At 48.1% G+C, this 22,674-nt stretch overlaps 1 protein-coding gene across 10 annotated transcripts; it reads right to left on the bottom strand.

Moving 5' to 3' along the window:
- Positions 1–1,516: 1,516 nt before the first annotated feature.
- On the bottom strand, positions 1,517–22,490 carry EXOC7 (exocyst complex component 7). 10 transcript variants are annotated; one of them, XM_040081573.2, is made up of 22 exons: positions 22,346–22,478; positions 21,479–21,544; positions 20,241–20,425; positions 19,491–19,596; positions 18,760–18,982; positions 17,517–17,684; positions 16,511–16,522; positions 11,913–12,005; positions 10,862–10,930; positions 9,528–9,673; positions 9,160–9,312; positions 8,659–8,757; positions 7,999–8,061; positions 7,632–7,698; positions 6,197–6,235; positions 5,111–5,176; positions 3,911–4,031; positions 3,388–3,483; positions 3,013–3,076; positions 2,450–2,491; positions 2,165–2,298; positions 1,517–1,772 (listed from the first exon to the last, which is right to left on the bottom strand). In XM_040081573.2, exons 1-22 carry the CDS (start codon positions 22,403–22,405, stop codon positions 1,670–1,672), a joined length of 2,175 nt encoding a protein of 724 aa, XP_039937507.1. In that variant the 5' UTR covers positions 22,406–22,478; the 3' UTR covers positions 1,517–1,669. The 10 variants fall into 10 exon arrangements, with proteins under 10 accessions (XP_039937507.1, XP_039937497.1, XP_039937508.1 ...); XM_040081563.2 differs by lacking the exon at positions 10,862–10,930 and having other exon boundaries at positions 22,346–22,490; XM_040081574.2 differs by lacking the exon at positions 16,511–16,522.
- Positions 22,491–22,674: the final 184 nt, after the last annotated feature.

The raw sequence follows: 22,674 nt of genomic DNA, 5'->3' as shown, positions 1-22,674 counted from the left end.
AATCCAGCTCCTTCTGGTGAATGTCAGAGTGTGTATCCAGCAGACTCAACACTGCATGGAACACAAGTCAGCGGAGCTTTGCTTATGTATAAAAACACTGTCCGGCGCCTGCTGGCCTCCAGAGGCTCTTGGATCTGGCAGAGGTTAAAAAAGAGCAAGTACAAGATCTCAGGTTTCCACAGACCTTTGAGATTTGACAGCAGGAGGAAGGTTTCTGCAGGGAGGGTTCTTGTGTTGGCACTGTGAGCCTGTGTGGTCAGACACATAAAAACAGTCAGGTGTTCAAGACTTGAACTCACACCATGGTCCAGCTCTGGGCTGGAGAAGCCTGTGAAAACTGCTGTTTTTCAGGCATTTGCTACATCAGGCAGAGGAAGAGAAGGTCAGGGGCTCAGAAAGAGCAGGAACTACCTGAGTAACATCTGTCTGAGGAAGGCACAGCCCAGGCAGGCAGCTGGGTTTGCCACAGCATGACCTGTGCTCTCATCCAGGTTCTAAAATCCAACAGCTCTTCCTTCCATTGCTGAGCTAATCAGACACCAGCAAACACTGCTGTAAACACTGCTCAGGTGAATGATGGATTTGCTGCAAACTGCAAAGCAGCAGCTCTTGTAAGTGCTCCTCGCTCGTGGAAACCCTGTATTTCAACTGTTACAGGCAAACAGTGGAGCAGGCAGCAGCAGAGAGGGAGAGGGGAGCAGGAAGTGCCTGCCCAGATACAACACAGGTGCTCCAATGCTCTGAAAAACCTTGGTGCAAAGTGTCAGAGTGCAGCTCCCGAGTCAAAGCCTGCCAGGACTGCTCCAAGGCACGTGGGAGAGCAGCACTTGCTCTTCACGTGCTGCCCATGGGTTAAACAAAGAATGGCTTGGCTGCTTGCAGGGAAGAGATGCATCAGATCTAGGAAGACAGGAGATAAACAGGGATGGGAGGAAGGGGCTGAGTGGAAATCACTATGGGAACACTTGCTGTGCCTCAGGTCAATAAGGAGCAGCACCCAGCCAGGCCACCATGGAGCTCCCTCTGCTTCCACTGCTCTGTCACAGCTCCAGGCCCTGCCATCACCCCACTGCCTCACGTGGAACACAGCACTGATACAGGTCCAGTTTTGGGGTAAAACATCCCTGTACATGACTGGACTGCAGCCCTGCCAGGCACCCCCAAACCCCAGAATCAGCATCAAGCACCAACACTGAAATAAATAACAGTTGAGACTAACAATGTGAAAATAATTTGGGATCCTACAGAACTGAGATTCCCAAAACCCACCAGGGAAACAGGTGGCACTATTTGGAGCTCACAGCCCTGAACACAAGGGCTGTACCCACACAGGGTTTTGTTGTTGTTGTGCATTTTTCTTTCTTTTCATTTTTAAACACATTCCCCATGTCTGTTGCACATCAAGGCATTAACACAAATTAACATTAACACAGGTGAGGTGGATGTGTGCCAACACAGGAGCCCACAGGACAGACTTTGCCTTATCCCATGAATCTGGAGCAAAGACAGCCAGGAGTTAGTGTTTCCACAGGTTTATAAATCTGATAAATACAAGTATAACACCCTGCCCACCACAATGGGGCAGGGGAGAAGGGAAGGGAGTCCCAAGGGTTGGTGAGAGAGCACTGGCTTGTACTTGGCAGCTGGAGAGTTCACAACAGCTGGAAATTTATGCTGATGTGTCAAACAGCTTCTCGATCATCTCCCCCACCTGGTCCACCTGGTATTTGATGTATTTCTCAGGGTTCTTGGTGAAGGGCACGTTGCCATATCTGCAAAAGAAAACAGGTGACAAACAACTGGAACGCAGCAGAGAGACCCAGTGGCCTCTCCTCAGTCACAAACCAGCTTCACTCCAGCACACCCCACTGGAATGTGACAGAGTACGCTGAACAGAGAAAGAATAGAGAAAGACCTGGTTACAACTGCCTCACAAGTTTTACATGAACAGCCCAGAGTGGCTCAGGGCTTCGTGCTCACTGAACAAGGAATCAGGGTGACGGCAGATACCTGCAAATACTCAAGGTCAACTTGGGAATGCCTGAGTGTGCAAAGTAGAGATGCTACGACAGGACAATAGAAAAGTGGCATGCTCAGGATATTCAAGGCCCCAAAGACCTCAGTAAACCCAGAGAGGAGAGGACAGCACTGCAGAAGGTCTCACCTGTTCAAGAAGGCACCATAGGTCTCTTTCACAATAGTTTTCTGTGCCCGGCAGATTTTGTCCCGTTGCTCCATGTCTGGGATTGCCCAGGCCTTCTGGATCTTACACAGCTCCTCCAGCCCATCATTAAAACCCTGCCCAAAGAGAAACTCAGTAAGCATCCCATCTGCAATCACATCTCCACACCGAGTCTGATGCTCCTTCCCTCTCCTGTCTCCTCCTCAGGCAGATCGGTGTGTCCCAATCAACCAAGGGATGTTCTGGCACCATCCAACACCTCCTTACCTTAAAGCGTTCCTTTATCATCTGCCTCTCCTTGTCCTTGAGCTGCAACAAGGAGGGAAAGGATCTTATTTCATCTCCAGAAATAAATACCCAACACCAATGTTTGCCCACAACTCCCCATCCAACCTAAGCAATATCCAGTTCTTGGTTTGGATTCCCTCTCCTACAGCAGTGAGGAGAGAGGTGCAGAGAGCAGCACACTCTACGCTCCTCTGAAGTGGGTTTAACAAGGATAATTTTCAGCCAGAGCAGACATAAAATAGACTTCTTCACGCTTCAAACCCTTTCCAAGGGAAGGTCTCAGGGTTTTGAAAATGCAAAATAGAGGCATCTGCTCAGGTGAAGATGTAAGAACAGAAGCAGAGTTTAAAAGACTTGGATGAATCTAGGGCAGGGGAGATCAGAAGGCACTGCTGTGGCTGGCACAAGTGGACAGCAGTGTTCACTCAGTGGAGTGATACTGGCATAAGATATAAAGAAGGTTTCTGAGAATTTTTTATAACAAAGGAGATGATTCTGACAACTTCTGTCATGTCAAGCCCATCCTTGCCCAATCCTCTTACCTTCACCCCTGGCTGAAAGACAGGCAGGTTTCTCTCCAAGATGTAATCTGTCACCTTCAACCAGCTACATGCGCAATGAGATGGCAGAGAAGCAAAGAGTTACTCACACCTTTACCAGAGCACCTCTGCCTTCACCCGTGACCCAAAGGCCAACTCAGACAACACACACCCCAAAACTTCCCACAGCGACCCCCTCCCAAGCTGGATTAATCACTTGCAAACCAAAAATACTCTGCTTTGGTTTTAGAAAAGTTTCTGGTTTAGGAAAATCTCTCCAACTGCTCCAGCAGCACCAGCTCCCAAAGAGCTCCCCAAGTGACAAAAGAGGGAGGGGCAGAGGATGTCACCGAGGGAGAGGCAGAGGATGTCACCCACCTGCGCTGGTAGGTCTGGATCTGCTGCTCAATGAGCTCCCGGTAGGACCTCTCAGCTGTTTTCTGTGTCACAGCCACCAGCTGGATCAGCTCAGACCTGGAAGAGCAGGAAACCTGAGGAAGCACTTGAGGCAGCTGCTCTCCGGGCTGTTCTCAGGATGGCAGCATTTCAACCCCCCCATCAACAAGTTCCTTTCAGCCCTTCACAATAAAATGTTCCTTGAAATGTGTGAACTGGGAGACAGAAGCAACTCTGAGTTACTTTCCAAAGCCACATCCTCAATCCTCCCAAGATCAAAGGAGTCTCTAAAACCTAAGGGGTCTCCTAATGCATTTATTTTCCCACTCTCAGGTAATGTTATTTTTATAATACTGCAAAACCTTCAAAGAGGCAGTTTCAAGGAGAGAATAAAAAGCCGATATGAGACAGGCTGGCAAGTAAATGCTCTCAATGCAGAGCTCTGCTCCAAAAGCATCCAATCAGCCTTGGACTTGAGGGAGATTCACTCAAGACACACACTTACTTCTCCAGAGATTTCAGAATGTAGTTGTAGTTGTTATGCAGAAAAATGGCACTCAAAGCTGGGTCTTCATAAACCTTGGATTTGCTAAGTAGGTTAAGCTGCAAGTTGCCCAGAACTTTGCCTTAAAGAGGGAAAAACACAGAAAAAGAAGTTTTGCGCTGCAACTTCTTATTATTGACAAAGCAAACCAAGCTGTGGGCCCACAGCAAAGTGAACAGCACAGGCCTGACTGCCTGTACAAAGGCTACAATCACATGTACTTAACAGTCCTTAACAGTCTTTACACAGATTTCTCTCAGCAAGTCACCAGAGCCTCCCTTGCAAACTACTGCCTTCCATGCCTTGGACACAGAGGTGCACTTTGGGTTCAGAGGAGCTCCCAGAACCCGCCACAACGCAAGCTCAGGTCTCAGAAGCTGAAGGACCTGATCTCCATTGTAACAGAAAGAGAAATCACTGATCTCACTTTCTTAAACTCTCCTCTGGCAGCTGGGAGCCTTCATGGGGCTGAAGGTGACAGTGGTTTAAGGGAATAGCTCTGCAGCAAAGTGAGCTGCTGCCCTGTGCTTTGTCCTGTCCTACTCTAACAGTCAAACTCCCAGTCTGACCCCTTTTTCATCCCTTCTGTCAGACTCCAGCTCAAATGTGGAAAGATCACACGGAGAAGAGACACAGCCTGTGCTCTTCACCCAGGAATGAGCCCAGTGAAGGCGTGTCCATGGGGCAGAAGCAGGAATGTGATGCCTTCTAGGGGCTACCTAAAAGCAGACACTAGACAAAATTAAGAGAATAAAAAGCAGTTATATTTATTGAAGGGCCTTCAGGTACATTTCAAGCAGATGAAGCCCCACAGGGGCTACACCCAAAATTGGACGGTGGGTCGCGGATTTTCGTATTTTATTTTGGTCCATTTGCATATTGGGGGTTAATCTTGCAATACAGCTTCAGGTAATGAAGTCATTTACCCCAGGTTTGCTCCCCCCAACTCATTGTTTTTTACATGTCTCGGGGCCTGAGACAGTGAGGTATCCTTGACTCCCAGGCTAGAGAGGAATTGTTTTGTCTGACCAAAATGGGAAAGCAGTAGCTAACACTGTATATGGAGTTCAGAGTTATACACTAAATAATCACAGGACTACAAATGTATGAAAAATACAAAAGCTAAAATCCTACAGCATCAAAGGTGTGCAAGGTACTCACAGATGTAGGTGCTCAGCAGCCTCCTGCTGAACTCTGAGCTGTAGCTACTGGCTGAGGAGCTGGTCTCTGAAAAGGAAAGTCTTAAGCCAGTTAACATGCCCTGGGAAGAGAGTGGTTGTGTGGTCAGCCTGCCTCTATTCCAACAAGCCTCATCCCTGTTGCTATGGAATTAGCTCCCATGGACAGTGAAATCAGCTCCTGCTTCAGAGCCCACTGCCAGCAGCTCATCCAGGGTAAGGGGGCACCCTCTGCACCCTCAGTCCTCGTGTCTGCATGAAGTGCAGAGCACCCCGGCAGAAATCTTTCCTTGCAGCTGCTCAGTGAACATCCTTTTGATTATAAAGAGAGTCATTACACTCCTCCTCCCCATCCCTTTCCCCCAGCCTGAAAAGGGTTGGTAAGCACTAGAAACTGGCAATCAGAGAACAATGGGCTGGAGCTGTTAACAGCAAGCACACAACAGTAATTGAAACAAGCAGAAGGGCTCTGGAAAGCTTCAGCCATCCCCATGGTTGCTGACAGAGCCTGCCTGGCTCTAGGAAGGACCGTGCCAGCTCGGGAGGCCGCCCCTACAGGCAGCAGTGACTCCAAGCTGGCACATGCTCCTCTGTCTGGAGATGCCTTTCTGCCCTCGAGGGCTTGTGGGCACGGGGCCCACGAGACACGTGGGGTGGCCATCTCCTCCTGCCCCCTCCAGAGTTTGGCAGCCAGACCTATCTCGGGTGGTCTGAGTTCACCAGCACCCCATGGGAAAGGCCTCGAGGCTTCTGTTGCTGGGAGCTGGACAATAAGGAGCTGAGTGCACAGGGGATAAAGCACGACACCAGCTGGGCCAATCTGCTACCTGTGCCAAACAGATTCAGTGCCATCAGAGTGTCCTGAGCCTGTTTCAGCTCTTGTGGCATCCCTCATTGTCTGCTGCTGCCAAGCCCTCCCTATTCTCTCCAGCCCACTGGCAAGGATTATTTACCCTTCCCTTTTCAATTATGTGTTAATTTATTTACAACTGCTGGAGGATAAAGAATCAACATACATCCCCAGAGTCCAAGGCAATATGAACAGGTAGGTGTGGGTAAGTTTGCTTACCTCTGGGATCTAAAGGAATATTGTATGTGTCCCCAAGAACTACAGAGATTAGGCAGAGCAGAGAGAAAAGGGGAAGGACGAGAGAGAAAAAGAAATGCAAAAGTGCAAAAAGACAGGTTAGAGACCACCATTCCTTTGAGAACAAAGCAGATATTAACACAGAGCAGCCACAGGCAGGTGCACAGGAGAGCAGGCAGGAGTCCCTCCAAGGCCACAAATGGAATGGAGATCACAGAGGAAAAGCAGAGTCCAACCTCCTTCCCCTGCTGGAGACATTGTTTGCATTGTCATTGGTTGTATTTAGCACAACACCTCATTCCAAATCAGTCCGAACCCGCTTTCAAGACAAAGCTACCTCAAATCTATGCTGACTTTTCAATCAGCTAAGACAGATCTCACTGCAAGACAACATGTCAAGACTTCCAAACAGTGCTGACATCACCATTCAGGGAACAACGTGGGAAACAGTTGATTGTTCCAAGAAAAATTTCAGACCACTTCTTTGGCCAAGGAGAGAGCCAAGGCCCAGAAGGGCCTGAGCATACTGAGCTTGCAAGTGGAAAAGGCACAAGGCAGTGGCTAGAGGAGATGGGGCAAAACCAGAGAAATCTTAGTTTGAATTGATTTAGAATTAGCAAAACTTTCCAAACAGAACTTTGCAGGTAACAGTCTGGAGGCAGCTCTAACCTTCCTCCTACCTCTGCTTCTAATGGGCTCTTTAGCCCTCTCTATCTGTGCCTCCTCAGGGCCCTATGATCCCTGAATCTCCAGTCTGCTCTAGTCCACCTTCCTCGAAAGCACAGCTCTGCCAAGGCCAAGAGCTCACTGGAGAGCCTGGAGCTCCTGCTCTGCACAGGACCAAGAATCCCACTCCAGCTGATAAGCTGCACCACCCTGCTACACACACAGCTCTCAGCTTCTGATCTATGCATTTATTTCTGCAGTGAGTCTCTTCTGCAATCTGGAGAGCAGAACTAAAACTTCTCTCTGACAGGATGCACAAATGGCTCCAGAGTCCCATCTTGCCCATGTCTCAAGGCTGAGGAGATTCTTGCTGCTGCTGTACTCTGAGCAGAGGATGGTGCTGCTCACCACACACAGCCCAGCTGGAGCAGCCACCCTCACTCCAGTACAGTCACACAGCACCAGGCCAGGGCCAGACTTGGAGCTAAATGCTCTCTCAGAGCACACCAGCAGTAAACACCGTCCTCACTGTACCTGCCAGGAGCAATCGTGAAAGGCCAGCAGGGAACTCTGCATCCCCTGGAGTTCTCCAGATGATGAACTATGTGGTCGAGGCAGATCAGAGGACAAGACAAACCACAGGGAGAAGGACAGGAGGAGAACAAGCTCACAGTGCATGGTGAGGTTTGGTCACTTCAAGGAATCTGAGGAAGGAACCGCATGCCCAAGCAAGCCCCATGCATGTACTTACCTTGTGATGCCAGCATGGCACCTGCTGTCTCCTGGAAATCCAGTAATTGCTGCAGGAAAAGGATGGCCTGGAAGCAAGGGAGGGAATTTAGGAGCAACCAACATCACATCTCCTGTGCTCTGCTATTAAGGATCATGGAGAAACACCTGTGCCCCCACACTTACAGGCATTCAAGAAACAAATCACTACACTCCTCTGAACTGATGGGTTTTCCCCACACAGTCTCGTCATGGTTGAGCAAGGGTCACCAGCTAATTGTAATTGTTAATGCCAAGACACCTTAATCTAGGAAGTTTCCCTACTGCTCTTTTTAAACTCCTTCAGAAACTGTTTTCCACAAAGGATGATTCAAATCATCACCACATACGTTGCTGGTGAGTTCGTGAACTGTCCCATCTTTTGGCATGTTGTATTCCTTGTCTGGATCATTCTGAAAGTGGAAGAGAGAGACATAAGGCGAGCATGTAAAGGGAGACACCCACAATACAACAGCTGCTACAAGTGAGCTGAAGGCTTCCTCATCCAGCCACTCCCAACACCCTCAGGCTCAGCTCTTGCAGTGCCATCTCCTGGTGCTCAGAAACCAGAGCTGCCATGCACTCGCAGCTCAGAACCTCAGGGCTCTGTGCAGCATGTGACCATCACACCTTCAGCTCACCTACCATCCACCAAGCTCACTTTACATAGGAACAGCTTAACATGAATCCTCCAAAACTTTTCAAGGCAGCAATTTTCCTTTCTTTTTAAATTCTGAGATACACTTGGTATCTGCGGAGGCCTGGATGCTCATGTCAAATTATCTGTAGTACAAGTAGATGCATTTTGTAGTTAAGGATCTTAGGCAAAGGCCTTCTGTGTTTGAAACCAGCACCAAGCATTTGGTATTTGACTGTCCCAAGCAATCCAGCAAGTTCCTGCTTCAGTCAGAAACTACATGGTCTTGTGGAAAGCTGAAAGCTAAACAAAGGGGTTTGCTCCAAAATAGTCTCTTCCAAGCCTGATCAGAGACCGCTGAGGAGAATCCTACCTTAATGTTGTCTGCAAACTCTTCCAGTGCCTTTGCACCAGTGGTCTCCATGGAAGTGATCAGCCCTGGCAGTTTGTTCTTAGTGCCTGCTGCAGTTCCCTGGAATAGTTCCACAATAGATCAGAAAAGGAAAACAAAGTATCTGAACTTCCATCCAGCACCTACCCTCCTTCATTCCCCACCCCAGCATCTTATTCTCAGCTCCCCATATGCCAGAAGAACATTTACAGCTCCATCAACACATGAAATCCCACATTCTCCAGGAAGAAAGAGAAGATGTTGTGGTGGTCCATTGGGGTCAGGACTTGAACTGAGAAGAGCTGCTGGTGAGAGATGCCGAGTTGCTGATTCACCAGCTCAGAAAGGAGCAAGGCTCATTTGTGTAACTGCAATCCATGCTGGGGGACAGAAGCAGCACGGCTTTGCTCAAAGCCTCTGTGATAATCCATCTCAAAAAGTTCTCCAGATAACACAAGCCCTCTCCAATCCCATCACATTTACCTGCAAGACCTGGTCAAATTCCGGCTTCATCTGCTTAAGATGCTTCAGGATGGGGAAGATTGTGAGCACAGCTGAATAGTCGTGTCGGATGATGGCTTTCCGGGCAGCTGAGACAATGTTATCACCCTCCATGATCAAGTTATCCAGTGACTCCTGCAACGAAGCCAGAGACTCATGAGGAAGGAGCAAGACTTCTGCCCACGCAGCACAAAGAGCTCAGTGCAGGACACATTTGGCTGATGTGTCATTTGTGGTACCAGTGAGGGACTCTGAGCACATGTTCTCCAGGCTCTGTGCAGGCCCTGGTTCCCTCAACAGGTCCTGGAGGACAAGGCAGCATCCTTTACAAGCACAGAGGCTCAACTGACCTGGATGAGAGAATCAAAAGTCTTCTTCTGGTGGTGCTCTGGGACAATTTCTGTCAGGAGCTGGTATTCGCTCTGGGCCAGTTTGACAAAGGCACTGACACAGTGGATGTACGCGTCGATCTCGATGTCGAAGACGTCGTCCCTCCCTGCAAGGGCAAGATGCCTTTGGTTTACAACAAGGAGCATGAGATTCTTCTGGGAATGTTGGTTCTGGCTTTGCACCCATCCAGTGTGAGAACAAGACTCATCTTCTCATTACTCCTGCCCTGGGTTTTGTGTGTGGGAATCTCTGAGTACCCTGCAGGAGGCAGGAAAAGTCACCCGCAGTTCAGGAAATGCACATCAGGGCACCACCTCTTTCCAGCCTCATGACAGAAGGGAAGTTTGGAGCTCTTCTGGGATACAGACTAAATTTAATCACGAGCTTGAACACAGAGTACTAAACTCAGGAAGGTCTGAGGTGAATTATTCATCATCTCTGCTTGTATTTTTAGAATTCCTTATCTCCATCCATCATGCACATGAATTGCCATTTGGCATCAACATTTCTGGGAAATAAAGGCTGTCCTGGAAGGCAGCTTCTTCCCACTTGCAGAAACAAGATAAAAACCAGGCTGATGAACATTTACATTCTATAAAGTAGGAATATCAGCACAGCTAGGTGAGTTATCTGCCACACAGTGTTGCATACAAATACCTGAGTCTTAAAATATGAATGTCTCAAAGATCCGTCAAAGATCCTGTGTGGTAGGCATGAGAAGTGATACAAGGACCAGCACCAACTCATGCCAAGCACTGCTGGATGTGCCTACAGGACAGATACAGACAGATCCCATCCTGCAAGACAGTAAGATGACACAGAGCTCTCTAAGCTATAGGCTGCTGCTTCTCTCCTCCCAGAGACTTTTGATGGAAAAAGAACCAATTCTTCCCTATGCTGACAGGTTGATATTTCAAAAGTTTTGATGAGCAGAGGACACACAGACTGCCTGTGGTGCAGTGGTGCACTGCAGTGTGTGCTGCACTGATCCCTTTCCTGCTTGCTTTGCTTTAGCACCCAACAGGCCAGCAGCCACCTACAGGAAAATGTCCCTCAGCCTCTTCAGCATGGGGAACCAGCCTCTGGTTGGATAAAGTTGGGTTCTTTGTCTGAGGGCTAGGGGAGGGTGCGATTAGTAGGAGTGAATTATACTGAGAAGAACCTTCTGAGCGAGAGGAGAGCTCATGCTTCAGGACTGCCCATGGAGAGGAACAGCCCCGGCTCCACCATGACAGCGGAACACACTGGGAAGCAGGGGGGACCAGCTGGTTCCCAGTGCCAACCCGGTACTTACCCGCAGCCAGCCCGTGCTTGTCGCTCAGGGCATCGGAAAGGTGCTTAACGCGTAAGTCATGCTCATGACCTAGTGAGATGGCAGCTGGCACAAACAGAAGGCGCAATTTATCCAGGGTGGTCACAGCAAGGATGCTCACTCTGGCTGGAAGCTGCTTCAAACCTGGCTTATTTGATCTGGCGGACATCTTTTTTCCCTACAGTCCCAGGAATGCTTCCTGACCAAATCCTTTTGTTGGGCTATACAGCAGTAGCGACCCTTTGAAACCTGATGAGAAGTGTGAGTTAAGTTGTTTCTTGGACCACAAGAGCCCCTTGAACTTCCTGCCCTATGTTCTGAATGGGATTGCAGGTCTCAGAGTCCAATTTTTACCCACAACCATTGAAAATCCAAACTCAAAGCCCCCTCTCCTGCTCAGCATGAGCATTTTCCCCCACGTGAGTGATGTTAAGTCACCATCTGGGGTTTAGCAGGCTACAGCAGAGATGCTGAAGAGACCTGTTTAGGATGGATTCATAGCAGGAGGCAGGAATGCCCTAGAGACGCTTTGAAGCATCTTCTCTCTTATCTGGCACAACCTCTAGGAGCAAAGGAGGTCAGAAAACAGGAGACAACCATTTAGGCAGGTCTGCACAGAGAAGATGCACAGGCACAATGCACTAAGCTACCTGTGGTCCAACACTTCAGCACCAGGTTTGGAAAGGTCACTAGGAAACGGAATGTCTCAAAGTCCAAGCAAAAAGAAAAGATAACAGGAACATCACAAGCAGATGTCAGCAGAGCTTCCATTATCCAGGTGGCTGTGGTGGGTCACTGTTAAAGTAACACTCCTTTCCACCTCTACTCATGCTTATGGAGACTTTGCAATTCAGACAGTGAATTCTGAATAAACAGAATAAATGAAACAAAAATAATTTGGCCCTCCATCATCTTCTTGGTTCCCCAATCCAATACTGTCCACCAAGCACTGAACTAATGGAAGCTCCACCTGGGAAAGCAAGGCTGATACACAGAGAAAAGTGAAGGGTGAAGTAGCTGGAGCTGTGATTACCTTCCATAGGAATGAGGTTAGAGGCCCCCTTTTTCCCATCTAGACCATGCTGAGAGTACTGTTTCAGAAGGTTCTGAGCCTTACGGATCGTGCCTGTCACCAGAACCAGAGAGAAGAGACAAGAAGACCTAGAAAATGAGTGAAAGAAAACAAACCCAGAACACCAGCCCTCCACCAGCAAGTCACCTGGGCCCAGCAAGAGGATGCTGGGCAGCAATGAGGATGCTCAGCACGTGAACGTGAACCCCAAACTCATGTCCAAGTGTGCAGATACAATGGCATTTCCAGAAAGTTTCCCTGCTCTGAGGCTGGGGGCATAAATTCCAGCCAGGGATACAGAATCACTTTGGAGATACAGCATGGTAAGGCTGGGTGATAAACACAAGCAGAGAAGGGAAGGCATGAAGCTCCCTTCTCTGTAATGGGTTTAGTGAAGTTGGTGCTCTGCATCCAAGCACACAAGGTTTGCTGCTTCTCCTCAGCTGTGGAAGCAGGGTTTTGCATATGGACAATTCCTGTCTGGCAGCATGTTGCCTGCTCCTCGGAGCCACAACTGCAGTCACTTAGTAAGAGATGCCTTTCTGAGGGGTATTTTCTGAGCATAATCAATAAAGAGCCATCAGGAGCCCCAGAGCCAAGATAAGGAATGGTACAGGAAGCAGTAAAAAGGTGACAACCTCTGGGCTTTTTCTGCAGCAACAATTCCCATCACAGGAATCTCAGAATAACGGACGCTGCCCACCCATGTGCAACTTGCACTAAGCCACCCTAATCCCCAAGACACTTCTCTTCTAAAGAACTGCAAATCAATTAAAACCATGGAAAAAAAATAACACTGGGTTAGAAGATTTATACTTTAAACACACAAAAACCAGACAGAACTGAACAAAAGGCAGTGCTGGATATACAGCTGGAAAGCACAAAACAAAGCATTAATGTGACAACTGAAGCCTAGGCAGTGTTTCCACATTAAAAGGTTAGTTGTCATGCAACAAGCTACAATTATCACAAGCACACTGATACCCTCCCATAGCAGAGCTTTGCTGTTGCCTGCACAACAGGGAACTGAAGTTTTGGGAAGGTGGAAGGGGTTTCTATAGGAGACCCAAATGAAACAGAACCGGGCTGAGTAAATGAAGAAGCCAAAAACATAAAAATGCTGCTGCCAAAATTAAGAATTGTTCTTCCGCTATAAAGTAATAAATACTTCAAATGTGCAGAAGCTCTCTACTTCCACCACTAACTGTGAGCCACAGTGCAGCCTGGAAATGAGTGCTGGCTGCCCAAATGCTGAAGGGAACCCAAGTACACACTGCTGCACACTCCTGGACCAACATTCTGGGACAGAATTCATCCCATAAAGGGATTTATGGGAAGGGAAAGGAAACTTCAGGTCCCCTAGACAGTGAAGGAGAACAGGAGAGAGAAGCACCCCTTGAATTACTGAACTGCTTTAATATGGTGCACTTACTAAATAACAGAACATGGTTCCCAAAATGTAATATTTCACCGTTAATATTATCCTTCTACCAGTTCAGAGTGTTCTCAATCACTTTGTAAAGAAAGAAAAAATCATATCCATGGAACACTTTCCTCTAGCAGGAAACATCTCCCCTCTTGATCCACACCTGGGTGATGGGAAGTCCCATGCCCTTGCTGGCTGATGCATTTGCTCCCAAGCTTCTGCCATATGATGAAATGAGGACTATGCATTTCTCTTCAAGCTTCCTGATGCTCTTCACACCCCCTATCTCCACTTTATTCTTAGCTACTTCCAGAAACCTCAAGAGCCTGGGCACACCAGCAAGATCCTCTGAGCAAGGAGGGCTCTTCCTTACTGCTGCTCCCATGGCCCAGCAGCTGCAGAGCAGCTCAACTCAGGCACTGTTCTTCCACCCCTTCTTTCATCTTTCCCATTTTCAAGCATTTAGGGGGAGGGGAAAAATACAAAGGAATAAAAACAGAGGGTGAATTGGTGTGAAAACCAAGCAGACAGTACAACTGCTGCTGCTGTCAGCAGGCTCTCACTCCACAGGTATGCAGCGGATGTTTTCACAGCCCACCCCTGATGGCCTCTTCTCTTCTTCAGTTTTTTTCCTCTTTTTCTCAATTCCAGGAGCTGATTATGTTACATTTTATTTGCATAAGCACAGTTGCCCGTGTTTACTGACACACACCGAGTGTTCAGTGTGCGGGGGCATCACTTCAGTGCTGCTGGATCCCTCTGACTTGGCATCATAATTAGCCTCTAATGGATTTTGGTGGAAGCCAAATGCTTTTGTTCCAGGATTGTTTTTCCTATTAAACAGCTCCCTAACCAAATGGGACTGTGTTTCAGCTACTAATGAATCTCATTCAAGCCAGTCAGTGATCAGGGAAACAGGAATGGGCTCTTTATTCTGCCACTCAACCTGCCTTTAGGTACCACCTCACTGGAGCACTAAGGAAACTGGAAAAGAGCTCCCCTGCAGTCTGGAAAGAGCCTCCAAAGGTCAAAAAAACACCTGAAACCTTTGCTTCTGGGGCTCAGTTGTTCCACAGAGTGGGGTTTGGGCATGCATGAGACATTTTTCCAAACGCAACTCATTCTCTTGTTTCTCTTTTCCATTAGGCAGTTTTCTATCCAAGCAGCAGGGCAACACATCCTCTTTTCTCAAGCACCGGCTGCAGGAATCTGCATGAAACCAGACAATGCCCTCTGGCTTTTGTAGGCAGCCAGGCTAAGTGGCTCCATCCTTCCACAAAGTGCAGAGCTGCTGAGCTGCCTGCTGCTCTCAAGCCAAAAGAGAGCACAGGGTCTACAGGCATCACAAAGAAGCTTTATTTTATGCACATTTGTTTGCAGCAGGATGTTTTGGGAACCTGAATACACCTGCTCTCTGAGAGGGAGTGCTGACATTCCAAACAGCAAACTAAAACCAGAAAAAGCCCACAATCAGCTTGACACTATCACTTAAGAGGAGATAACTCTTCTTTAGAAGCATCTCCAGCAGTCAGATTTTTAATTGCATGATGTAACAAGAGGAGACAGCACAGGGCACATCAACAGACAAAACAGGAGTGGAGAGATGAACACCCTCTGAAACAAACATGGGTATGAAGCATGTTCTCTAGAATTCAACACAGACCCTGGGGCTATCTCTGCCTTTGTTACCCTTTCCCTAATACCTCACCTTCCCTTTAGTCTCTCTCGTGCTTTGTTTTGTGGCAAAAAAAAAAAAAAAAAGCTATAGCACATCAGATTTAGTTTGTTATTTACCCCTTGGAACAGGTTAAAGTGTGCATTGGGGTGTGCACTGGGATATTCTTCCTCAAGGACCAAGGAAATGAAGTCTCTTGCTGGAACTGTCAGAAAACCCCCTTGTCTGAAACCCAGATTGGCAGAACTTGGCATTACTTACTGAAATAAAACAACAGAACAGAAAAAAGCCTTTGTCCAAATTGAACAAAGGCTAAACCCAGGGGACTCAAACACCACCAGATAATGTTGCATTGTGCCAGTGTGAAGATGGTGTGAGACCTCCACCTCAAGAGCTGTACTTGAAAGCTAATGGAACTGCAGAAAAAACAGTGAATCTCTGCCCAAAGACTATTTTTCTCCATTTTTAATTTCACTTAAGTACAATTCAGCAGTCATAAGAGATGGCTGGTGTATGAGGCTCAACATCCAGTGTCCTTCAAGAGCTACAGTCTGGTTCTCTGTCTGCTTTACAGAAGACTGGAGACAAATGAGCCACTATTTTTTCTTGCCATTACAATAACCCAATGGATCACTTGAGACACTCTTTCCTTCATGCACCATCAGCTCCTTAAGTGCATTCAGTCTGTGCTCTACCTGCTCTAGCTCATAAAATCCAATTGAACTGAGCATAAAGACATGAAAATCTTCTGGCACATCTACAGCCGAGACTTTCCTCATGACAATTAATCCTGGATGCCCAAATGCATCCACTTTGGAGGAGTCTTGTTTGTAGGAACTTGTGCTCTGCAATGTGTGGGCTCCTCTCCCTGGGGGCATCCAAGATCTGAGACTCTTTATAAAAATCCCTAGGATTTTTCAATAATCTGCCCATGAAAATAAAGAATCTCCCTCATCCCTGACTCTTTACCTAAGAGCACAGGGGAGATACTATCACTTGTCAGGCTGCTCAGAAATGTTTGCTGACCATGCTGAATTCACAGCAATAAAAACACAGGAACCTTTTCATAACTGAGAAGTGTCAACCAAATCTGAAGCATCTGCAACCTGAGCTTCCCATGGCTCAACTACAGATCCCCAGCAGCACCTTTCAGTGCCTCTGAGCCTTATCAGGTGCTTCTCTGCTGCCAGGGGAAAATTCACTGAAATTCACAGACCAACTCCATCAGCTTTCAGGGACAGCTCCAGGGCACAGCAGCAATGGCAGAGATTGATTTTAAAAGGTCACAGTGGTGGATGTCTGGACGCCACAGCCTTCCCCAGGCAGCCCTTCCTCTCCAAATATCCCAGGCACACCCTCTGCTGTAGCAAGAAGAGGCCCAGCAAAGCCTCTCCACACACAGAAGTGAAGAGAGTGAGCACCAGGGCCAGCACACACACACACACAGACACACATTACCTGGGATGAGGACTGCATTCACATCAGGATTATAAAAATAAACACAACACAATTAAAATGGGTATTTCTTCTTCCTCCCTTTCCCCATCCCATCCACTCCCAGTCCCTACCCACATTTCTCACTATTTTCCTGAACCCACTCAGAGTATTTGAACAACACAGGACAAAACAGGGAAGGGGAGTATTGGCCAGGTAAACCTAAAGAAATATGAACTTTTCTGATGTGATCACTGTTATAGAGGAGACAACAGAGTGCTGGGACACAGAGGATCAATATCCTTGCGCTGGCTTTTGCTGTCCCTCCTGGCTGTGTTCCCACTAGATGGCACATTCCAGAGACAGGAACTCCAGCCGTACACTCCCAAACTCGACTGACCAACCTCACCAGCTGCACCAAAAGCAGCAAAACTGCAATGTGAGGAGAGGAGGAATAACCCACCAGCCCCATCCATAGCTATTCCTGAGGCTGAGGCAAGAGCTTTAAGAGCCATTTTAAACTTCAGACAATGTTGTATCTCATTTTTGTAGGCATCTACCTAATCCCCATCTCAGCTCCTGGGGGCTTCTTGCTTTCTAGCACAATAATAATTTATTCATAGCTAATGATTGAAATGAGGTGTTTTATCAGATATGAGCTTTCTATTTGCTGTGGCACAGGCTATACTCCATATGCCAAGGCTGAGGATTTGATCTGAGGTGTTCTCAGATTAAATCCTTTTACAGCCCCCTCAGGTCTCTTTTTACTCATCTCCTTTGTTAAGGCTTTTCCTTTCCCTGTATACAGGGCCTCTCTGCTCCCTTGACAGCACCAGAGAACAGACCTGATGGCTGGACAAACAGACGGAGTCTGTAATCACAATGCTGAATCCAGAGCAGAGAAGTGCTTACCTCCAAAATCTCACCTAAATGTCCTAAAACCACATTTCAGACACAGAGATACCTCAGCAATGAGAAGGCCTGAAGATGTGTTAATACCCAGTGCAGTGACCCCTCCTCAGGGACTCACCTGGTCTCTTGATTGGCTTTTTGGTGGGGGTGTCTTTCCTTTTGTTCTGAATGGCAGGGGAATATGGCACCCCAGAGGAAGAGCTGTTCTTACGGAAATGGTCCTTCAGCCCCTTGATGGAGCGGTCGAGCTGCACAGAGCGGATTTGGAAGTAAACTGTCATGAAATCTGAGGAGATAAGATAAAAATGAGATCATAAGCACACAGGGAACCCTATATGGTAAAGTAGACACTTTGTGCCCCTGAAGGGACTTACAAGCATTGGTGTAAGATCCCAAGACAGCATCCTTCCCCCCCAGAACCTCTCCTATTTTCTTCAAAAACTTCTCCCTTCCCCTGCAATCTTCATTCCAGCCCTCCCACCACACATAACATTAATTCTACCATTACCAAGTGGTGGAACTGACAGGAGACATTTGTGCAGGACATTGTCAATTCAAGAACTCCGTTTCCAGCATGAGAGACTTTACACACTTTTCAGTATTCAGGGCATTTGGGAATTTAATGAGGTGCTCGTCATTTGAGAGCAGAATGCAAACTGACTAATAAACTATGCTCTATATGCATGAGTTGCCTTTGATCACGGAAAAATTCTTAAGAAGCTTTAAAGGATGCTCATTATACTTGGTAGGCACAGTAATCCCCCCTTCAGGAGTAAATCACTGAGGTGGGGGTGATTCCTGGAGCTGCATGAATGTGAAAATTCACATTTCCTCTACAAGTCCTCAAAGTCACTCAATCCTGAAGGAAAAGTTAATAAATGACTATACTTACTTATCATTTACTTATAACTCTAGGCAGCTCTTGATGCTGCAGAAAAGGAAAGGACAGACATGTACAGGGTGAAGAAAGTCTGTGCTGCTTTCCCCCTTCCCTTGGTCACATTTCATACAAAGAGTTCTGGTCATAAATATTTCCCAAATGGGAATAAGTGCCCAGTGTCTTGCACATTTATAAAACCTGAGCAGTGGATAACTGCAGTTTCATCTCAAGGCATTACAGCTGCAAGTGCAGTGGATTTTTGCTACAGGACATATTTTGAATTAACATAATTTGTTCTTTGTTTATACAGCTCATTCTATTCAACTGACAAACCATTGCTTCAGTCTCACTACAAAAAAAAAAGCAGGATTTTCAGGTGCTGGAAGGACTGAACTACTCAGCTAAAAGGTGCCATTAAGGCCTCACTTGTCCTGCCAGGGCTGCCAGGTGCCCGCAGGGAAGAACAGGCAGCACCACCCACCCTGATTCCTGCCGTTCTCCACCAGCCAGCCCGAAATGCGGATGATGTCGTGTAGGACACTCTCCGGGAGGTGCTCCAGGGACATCTCCTCCTGCGTGTCCATCTCCTCATCCCCACTGATCAGGTCCAGGATGAGGATGGGTGGCACTGGCTTGGTGTGTCGCGTCATCAAGCTGCGGAACTCCGACTCCAGGGATTCCTTGCCCCGCTCAAAGAGGGATTTCTGGCACAAAACAGCAGGACAGAAGCAGAAGAGGACTTCTGTTATCAGTCACTCATGAGTATTTTTGCATAAGAACATCCTTCCTTAACCACTGTCAAGTACTGCAGGCTTCAAACTCCAACCACGCCTGCATCTGAGAGACTTTTAAAGTGGATTAAATTTAAAAAATGCTTGGGAGTTGTTCAAGTGGGATTAAAAGAGATCACCCATTCTGCTCAAGCAGCTGAAGGACTGACAAGAGCTGCTCAGGAGGCTCAGTCAACTACTCCTCCACAGGTGCAAGAGCTGCTTTCAGAGTCCTCCTGGCACAACAGAGAGAGAGCAAAATGCCAGGAGCTGAAATGCTGCCTAGTACAGGCTTAAACAGAAGCCAAAGCAATCATTCCTTCAGCTGTGCCCAAACATCACCTTCCCCAGGCAGCAAAGCCACAGCCTCTCCCAGCAGGGGACAAGCAGCAGGGCTGTGTCTGTGCCCCTCTCATCCACAGGTTCCAGATCCATGACCCACCACACGGTTCAGCTCTGGGCTGTCCGGGTTGTTGTCCTGGAAGTATTCCACTGCCTTCTGGATTTTGTCCATGCAATTCAAGTATTCCTCCAACCTCCCCGTGGGGCTGAAAATAAAAACAGAAATAAAAAGTAGTGACCCAAGAAGCAAACAAAATAACAAGAAAGCACCAGACCAGACTCAGGATAAAAACAGGGGAAATCTCAAATCCCTTTTCTTCAGCTAGGAGGAGATCATGGAACTCCCTTCTGTCTGCTCTCAGTGCCACAGCAGGATGCCCAACCAACACAGAAAGTGCAGAAGTCCTGAGGATGGAGCAGCACACAACTCTCAGCCTTGCTTTTCCTCTCCCAGACAGGTCCTGATGGGAGGCAGAGGGAACTGCACATCCCACCAAGAGCCATCCAACACCCTCCCAACAAGGCTCCAGAACGACTCCGGTACATCCTGTATGCAGTCACCACCTCAATGGCCAGGAAAAACCTTTGGGAAAAGGGCAGAGGAAAACAGGGAAGCCGTCAGTGCTCATGGAGATACCTATGGCAGCATCTCTGCAAGATCTGGAGGAGATCCCAGTGCAGAGTCTGAGCTGTCTTTGCCCTGTGGAAGTGGCTGAAGGTCAAGTCAGAGGAGGAAATAGTGTGGGAAGGGTACCAAGCACACCATGGGTTTGTGGAGTCAGCTCCCCTACCTCTATCTCAAAAATACAACAGGATGAAGCTCCCAGCAGGATCTATCTGCTGAACTCACCCTTCCTTGATGATCTTCTCTGTGTCCTTGGCCACATGGTAGTAACTGATGACGTGATCCAAGCAGGACAGGGTCTTCTCCACATTCTCTTGCAGGCGCTGCAGGTTCTCTGTCTGTTTGTGGACAGGGATGATGGAGTTCTCCAGCTTCATCAAACGGCTCTCAAAGGAGGAGAGGATTGACACCTACACAGCAAAAGAGAAACCAACAGCTGAGGACTTCCTTCCTATGGACTGGGGTAGGAGTCCGAGCAGGGAAGTCAGGGATCTTCAGGACCTAGCTTTTCTTTTTGGGCTCTGCTACTAATTTGCCATAGCTCCTTAGCAGCTGTTTCCATCCCTCTATGCCCTGATTTTTATTAACAATCACAAAACAGATCACCTGCCATATAGGGATCGGCCAATCCCAAGTTAAATGCTTGCAAAAAGTGAAGATAATGTTCCAAGACAAGGACAATGTTCCAAGGACAAGCAAAATTTTATTAGCCAACAGAAAATAAATCCACAGGAACTGCCTGGAGGTGCCCCAGGTAAAAAGAGCAACAAAAGCAGAAACCAGCAGCCCCTTTGCTCCACACCCCTGAGACCCCAACAGGAGCTGCACAAGGACCAGTGTAGTGAGAACCTTCTTTTCTACCAAAGACATTTGGTTTTTAGAGAGGATTGTGATAGCACTTCTGACAGGTGCAAAACCACAGCAAGCTCATAAAAGGGTGCCTCAGTGTCATCTTTTCTAGCTCAAAAGGTAATTCCTATGAGAGTCACTTCTATGTCATGTTTTCCACACCTCTCTGGTGGTGCCTCTAGGACTTCTGTAAAGCACTGAGACCAAAACTGGACATAGTCTACAACTGAGGGCTTATGAACAATTACAACACAATAATTACTTTTTACCTTTACACGGAACACTGGCAAAATAAAACTCCAAACAAAACCTGAATTATGAAGCAACTACACGATGCTGTTGCACGAACTATTCTGAAGTTTCTTAATACCTTTTCCCCAAGAGACAAGACTGACTGTAGCAGAGATGAGGCCACCAGCACATCTGAGCCCTCAGCAGAGCAGGAGAGAAGCTCAGTATTGAAGCACGTCTCAGGTTTCCCCTTTGCCCAATCGCTGAAGCCCAAAGTGGTTCATCACTCCACATCGCTCAGATGGGCACAACAGCCCTGAAAACTAATAAACCTAAAAACCTAAGAAAATGTAATGCCAGGCCCAACATTAGGAGCTCCCTACCATATTCTTGGTGAGCTGGTCACTCTTCTCGAGGCTCTCTTTGATAAAGGACAGAGTTTCTTCTTCCTGTAAGATGAAAAAATACTCTTAAATTCTAAACACTAAGGTTTAAGTCACTAAACATTACACACAGATTTTTACCAATCTTGTAAACTCTGCTGCAAGCCATGTTTAGTCTGATTCTGTGGCCACATATTAATATTACCATCTCTTAATAGAAATCAGGGCAAGTAATCCAAGGTGGGGACACACCATGAGTGAGGGGTTTATGAATTCGTTGTTTCCCTTCAATGCCACAAGCATCAGCACAATATAAAATTAACACCTCTCCCACTGAGGCACAACGTCTCAGAACACACATTTCCCCGCCACAGCAGAGCCTAAGTGTTGCACCGGCACCCTCCAAATCCGCCGGGAACTCAAGTGTCCAATGCAAAGCAGCCATCAAGGGCTGGTTTTAAGTCATTAAAGCCCACAGACGGGGGGCAACAGCAGCCCGCAAGGGCCGGCTTTAAGACCCCAAAGCCCAGAGGTAGAGGGGGAATTGCAGCCTGTCAGGGCTGGTCTCACAGGCTGCACCCGAGAAGCTGACGGGAGAGCCCTCCCAAGAACGAACAGGGGAAGTCCAGGCCCAAAGTGGTGAGCAGAGATGCCCTGACCCCGCAAACCAGGCCTTGATGAGGACCTGGGGGTGCTCCCAAGCCAGGAGGGGAGTGACGAGATCCTTGAGGGGTCCCAGGACTCCCCCGGGCCCGGTGAGGACCTCCAGACCCAGCCTCGTCTCCGCGGCAACGCCAGGGGGCTGCGGGCCCAGGCCCAGCCCCCGGCCCTGGCAGCGCCCGCAGCGCTTCCCAAGCCAAATCCCACCTGCTTGAGCTTGTCCTCGATCTCCCTCCTGCGGGCCGACACCTCCTCGCTCGGGATCATCGCGCCGGAGCCGCTCCGCCGCCCGCTCCCACCGCGCCCGGCCCGTCACTGCCGCGCCGCCATGATGGGCGCGGCGGGGCGCACCGGGCATGCGCAGAGAGCGCTGCTGCCATCTTGAGAGTGGCGCCACTCAAGGAGGGCCCGAGGGGGTGCCAGGGTGAAGGCGCATGCGCACTGCCCTGCGAGCGGCCATGTTGGGAGTGGCGCGAGGGCTGTGTCGCCATCTTGGGTGTGGCGCGATGGGTCACAGAACCTCAGGATCAAATTAT

Source organism: Hirundo rustica, chromosome 18 (assembly GCF_015227805.2).
Source record: "Hirundo rustica isolate bHirRus1 chromosome 18, bHirRus1.pri.v3, whole genome shotgun sequence".
In the NCBI taxonomy this organism is placed as follows: Eukaryota; Metazoa; Chordata; class Aves; order Passeriformes; family Hirundinidae; genus Hirundo; species Hirundo rustica.
This window is presented reverse-complemented; position numbering and strand designations above follow the sequence as displayed.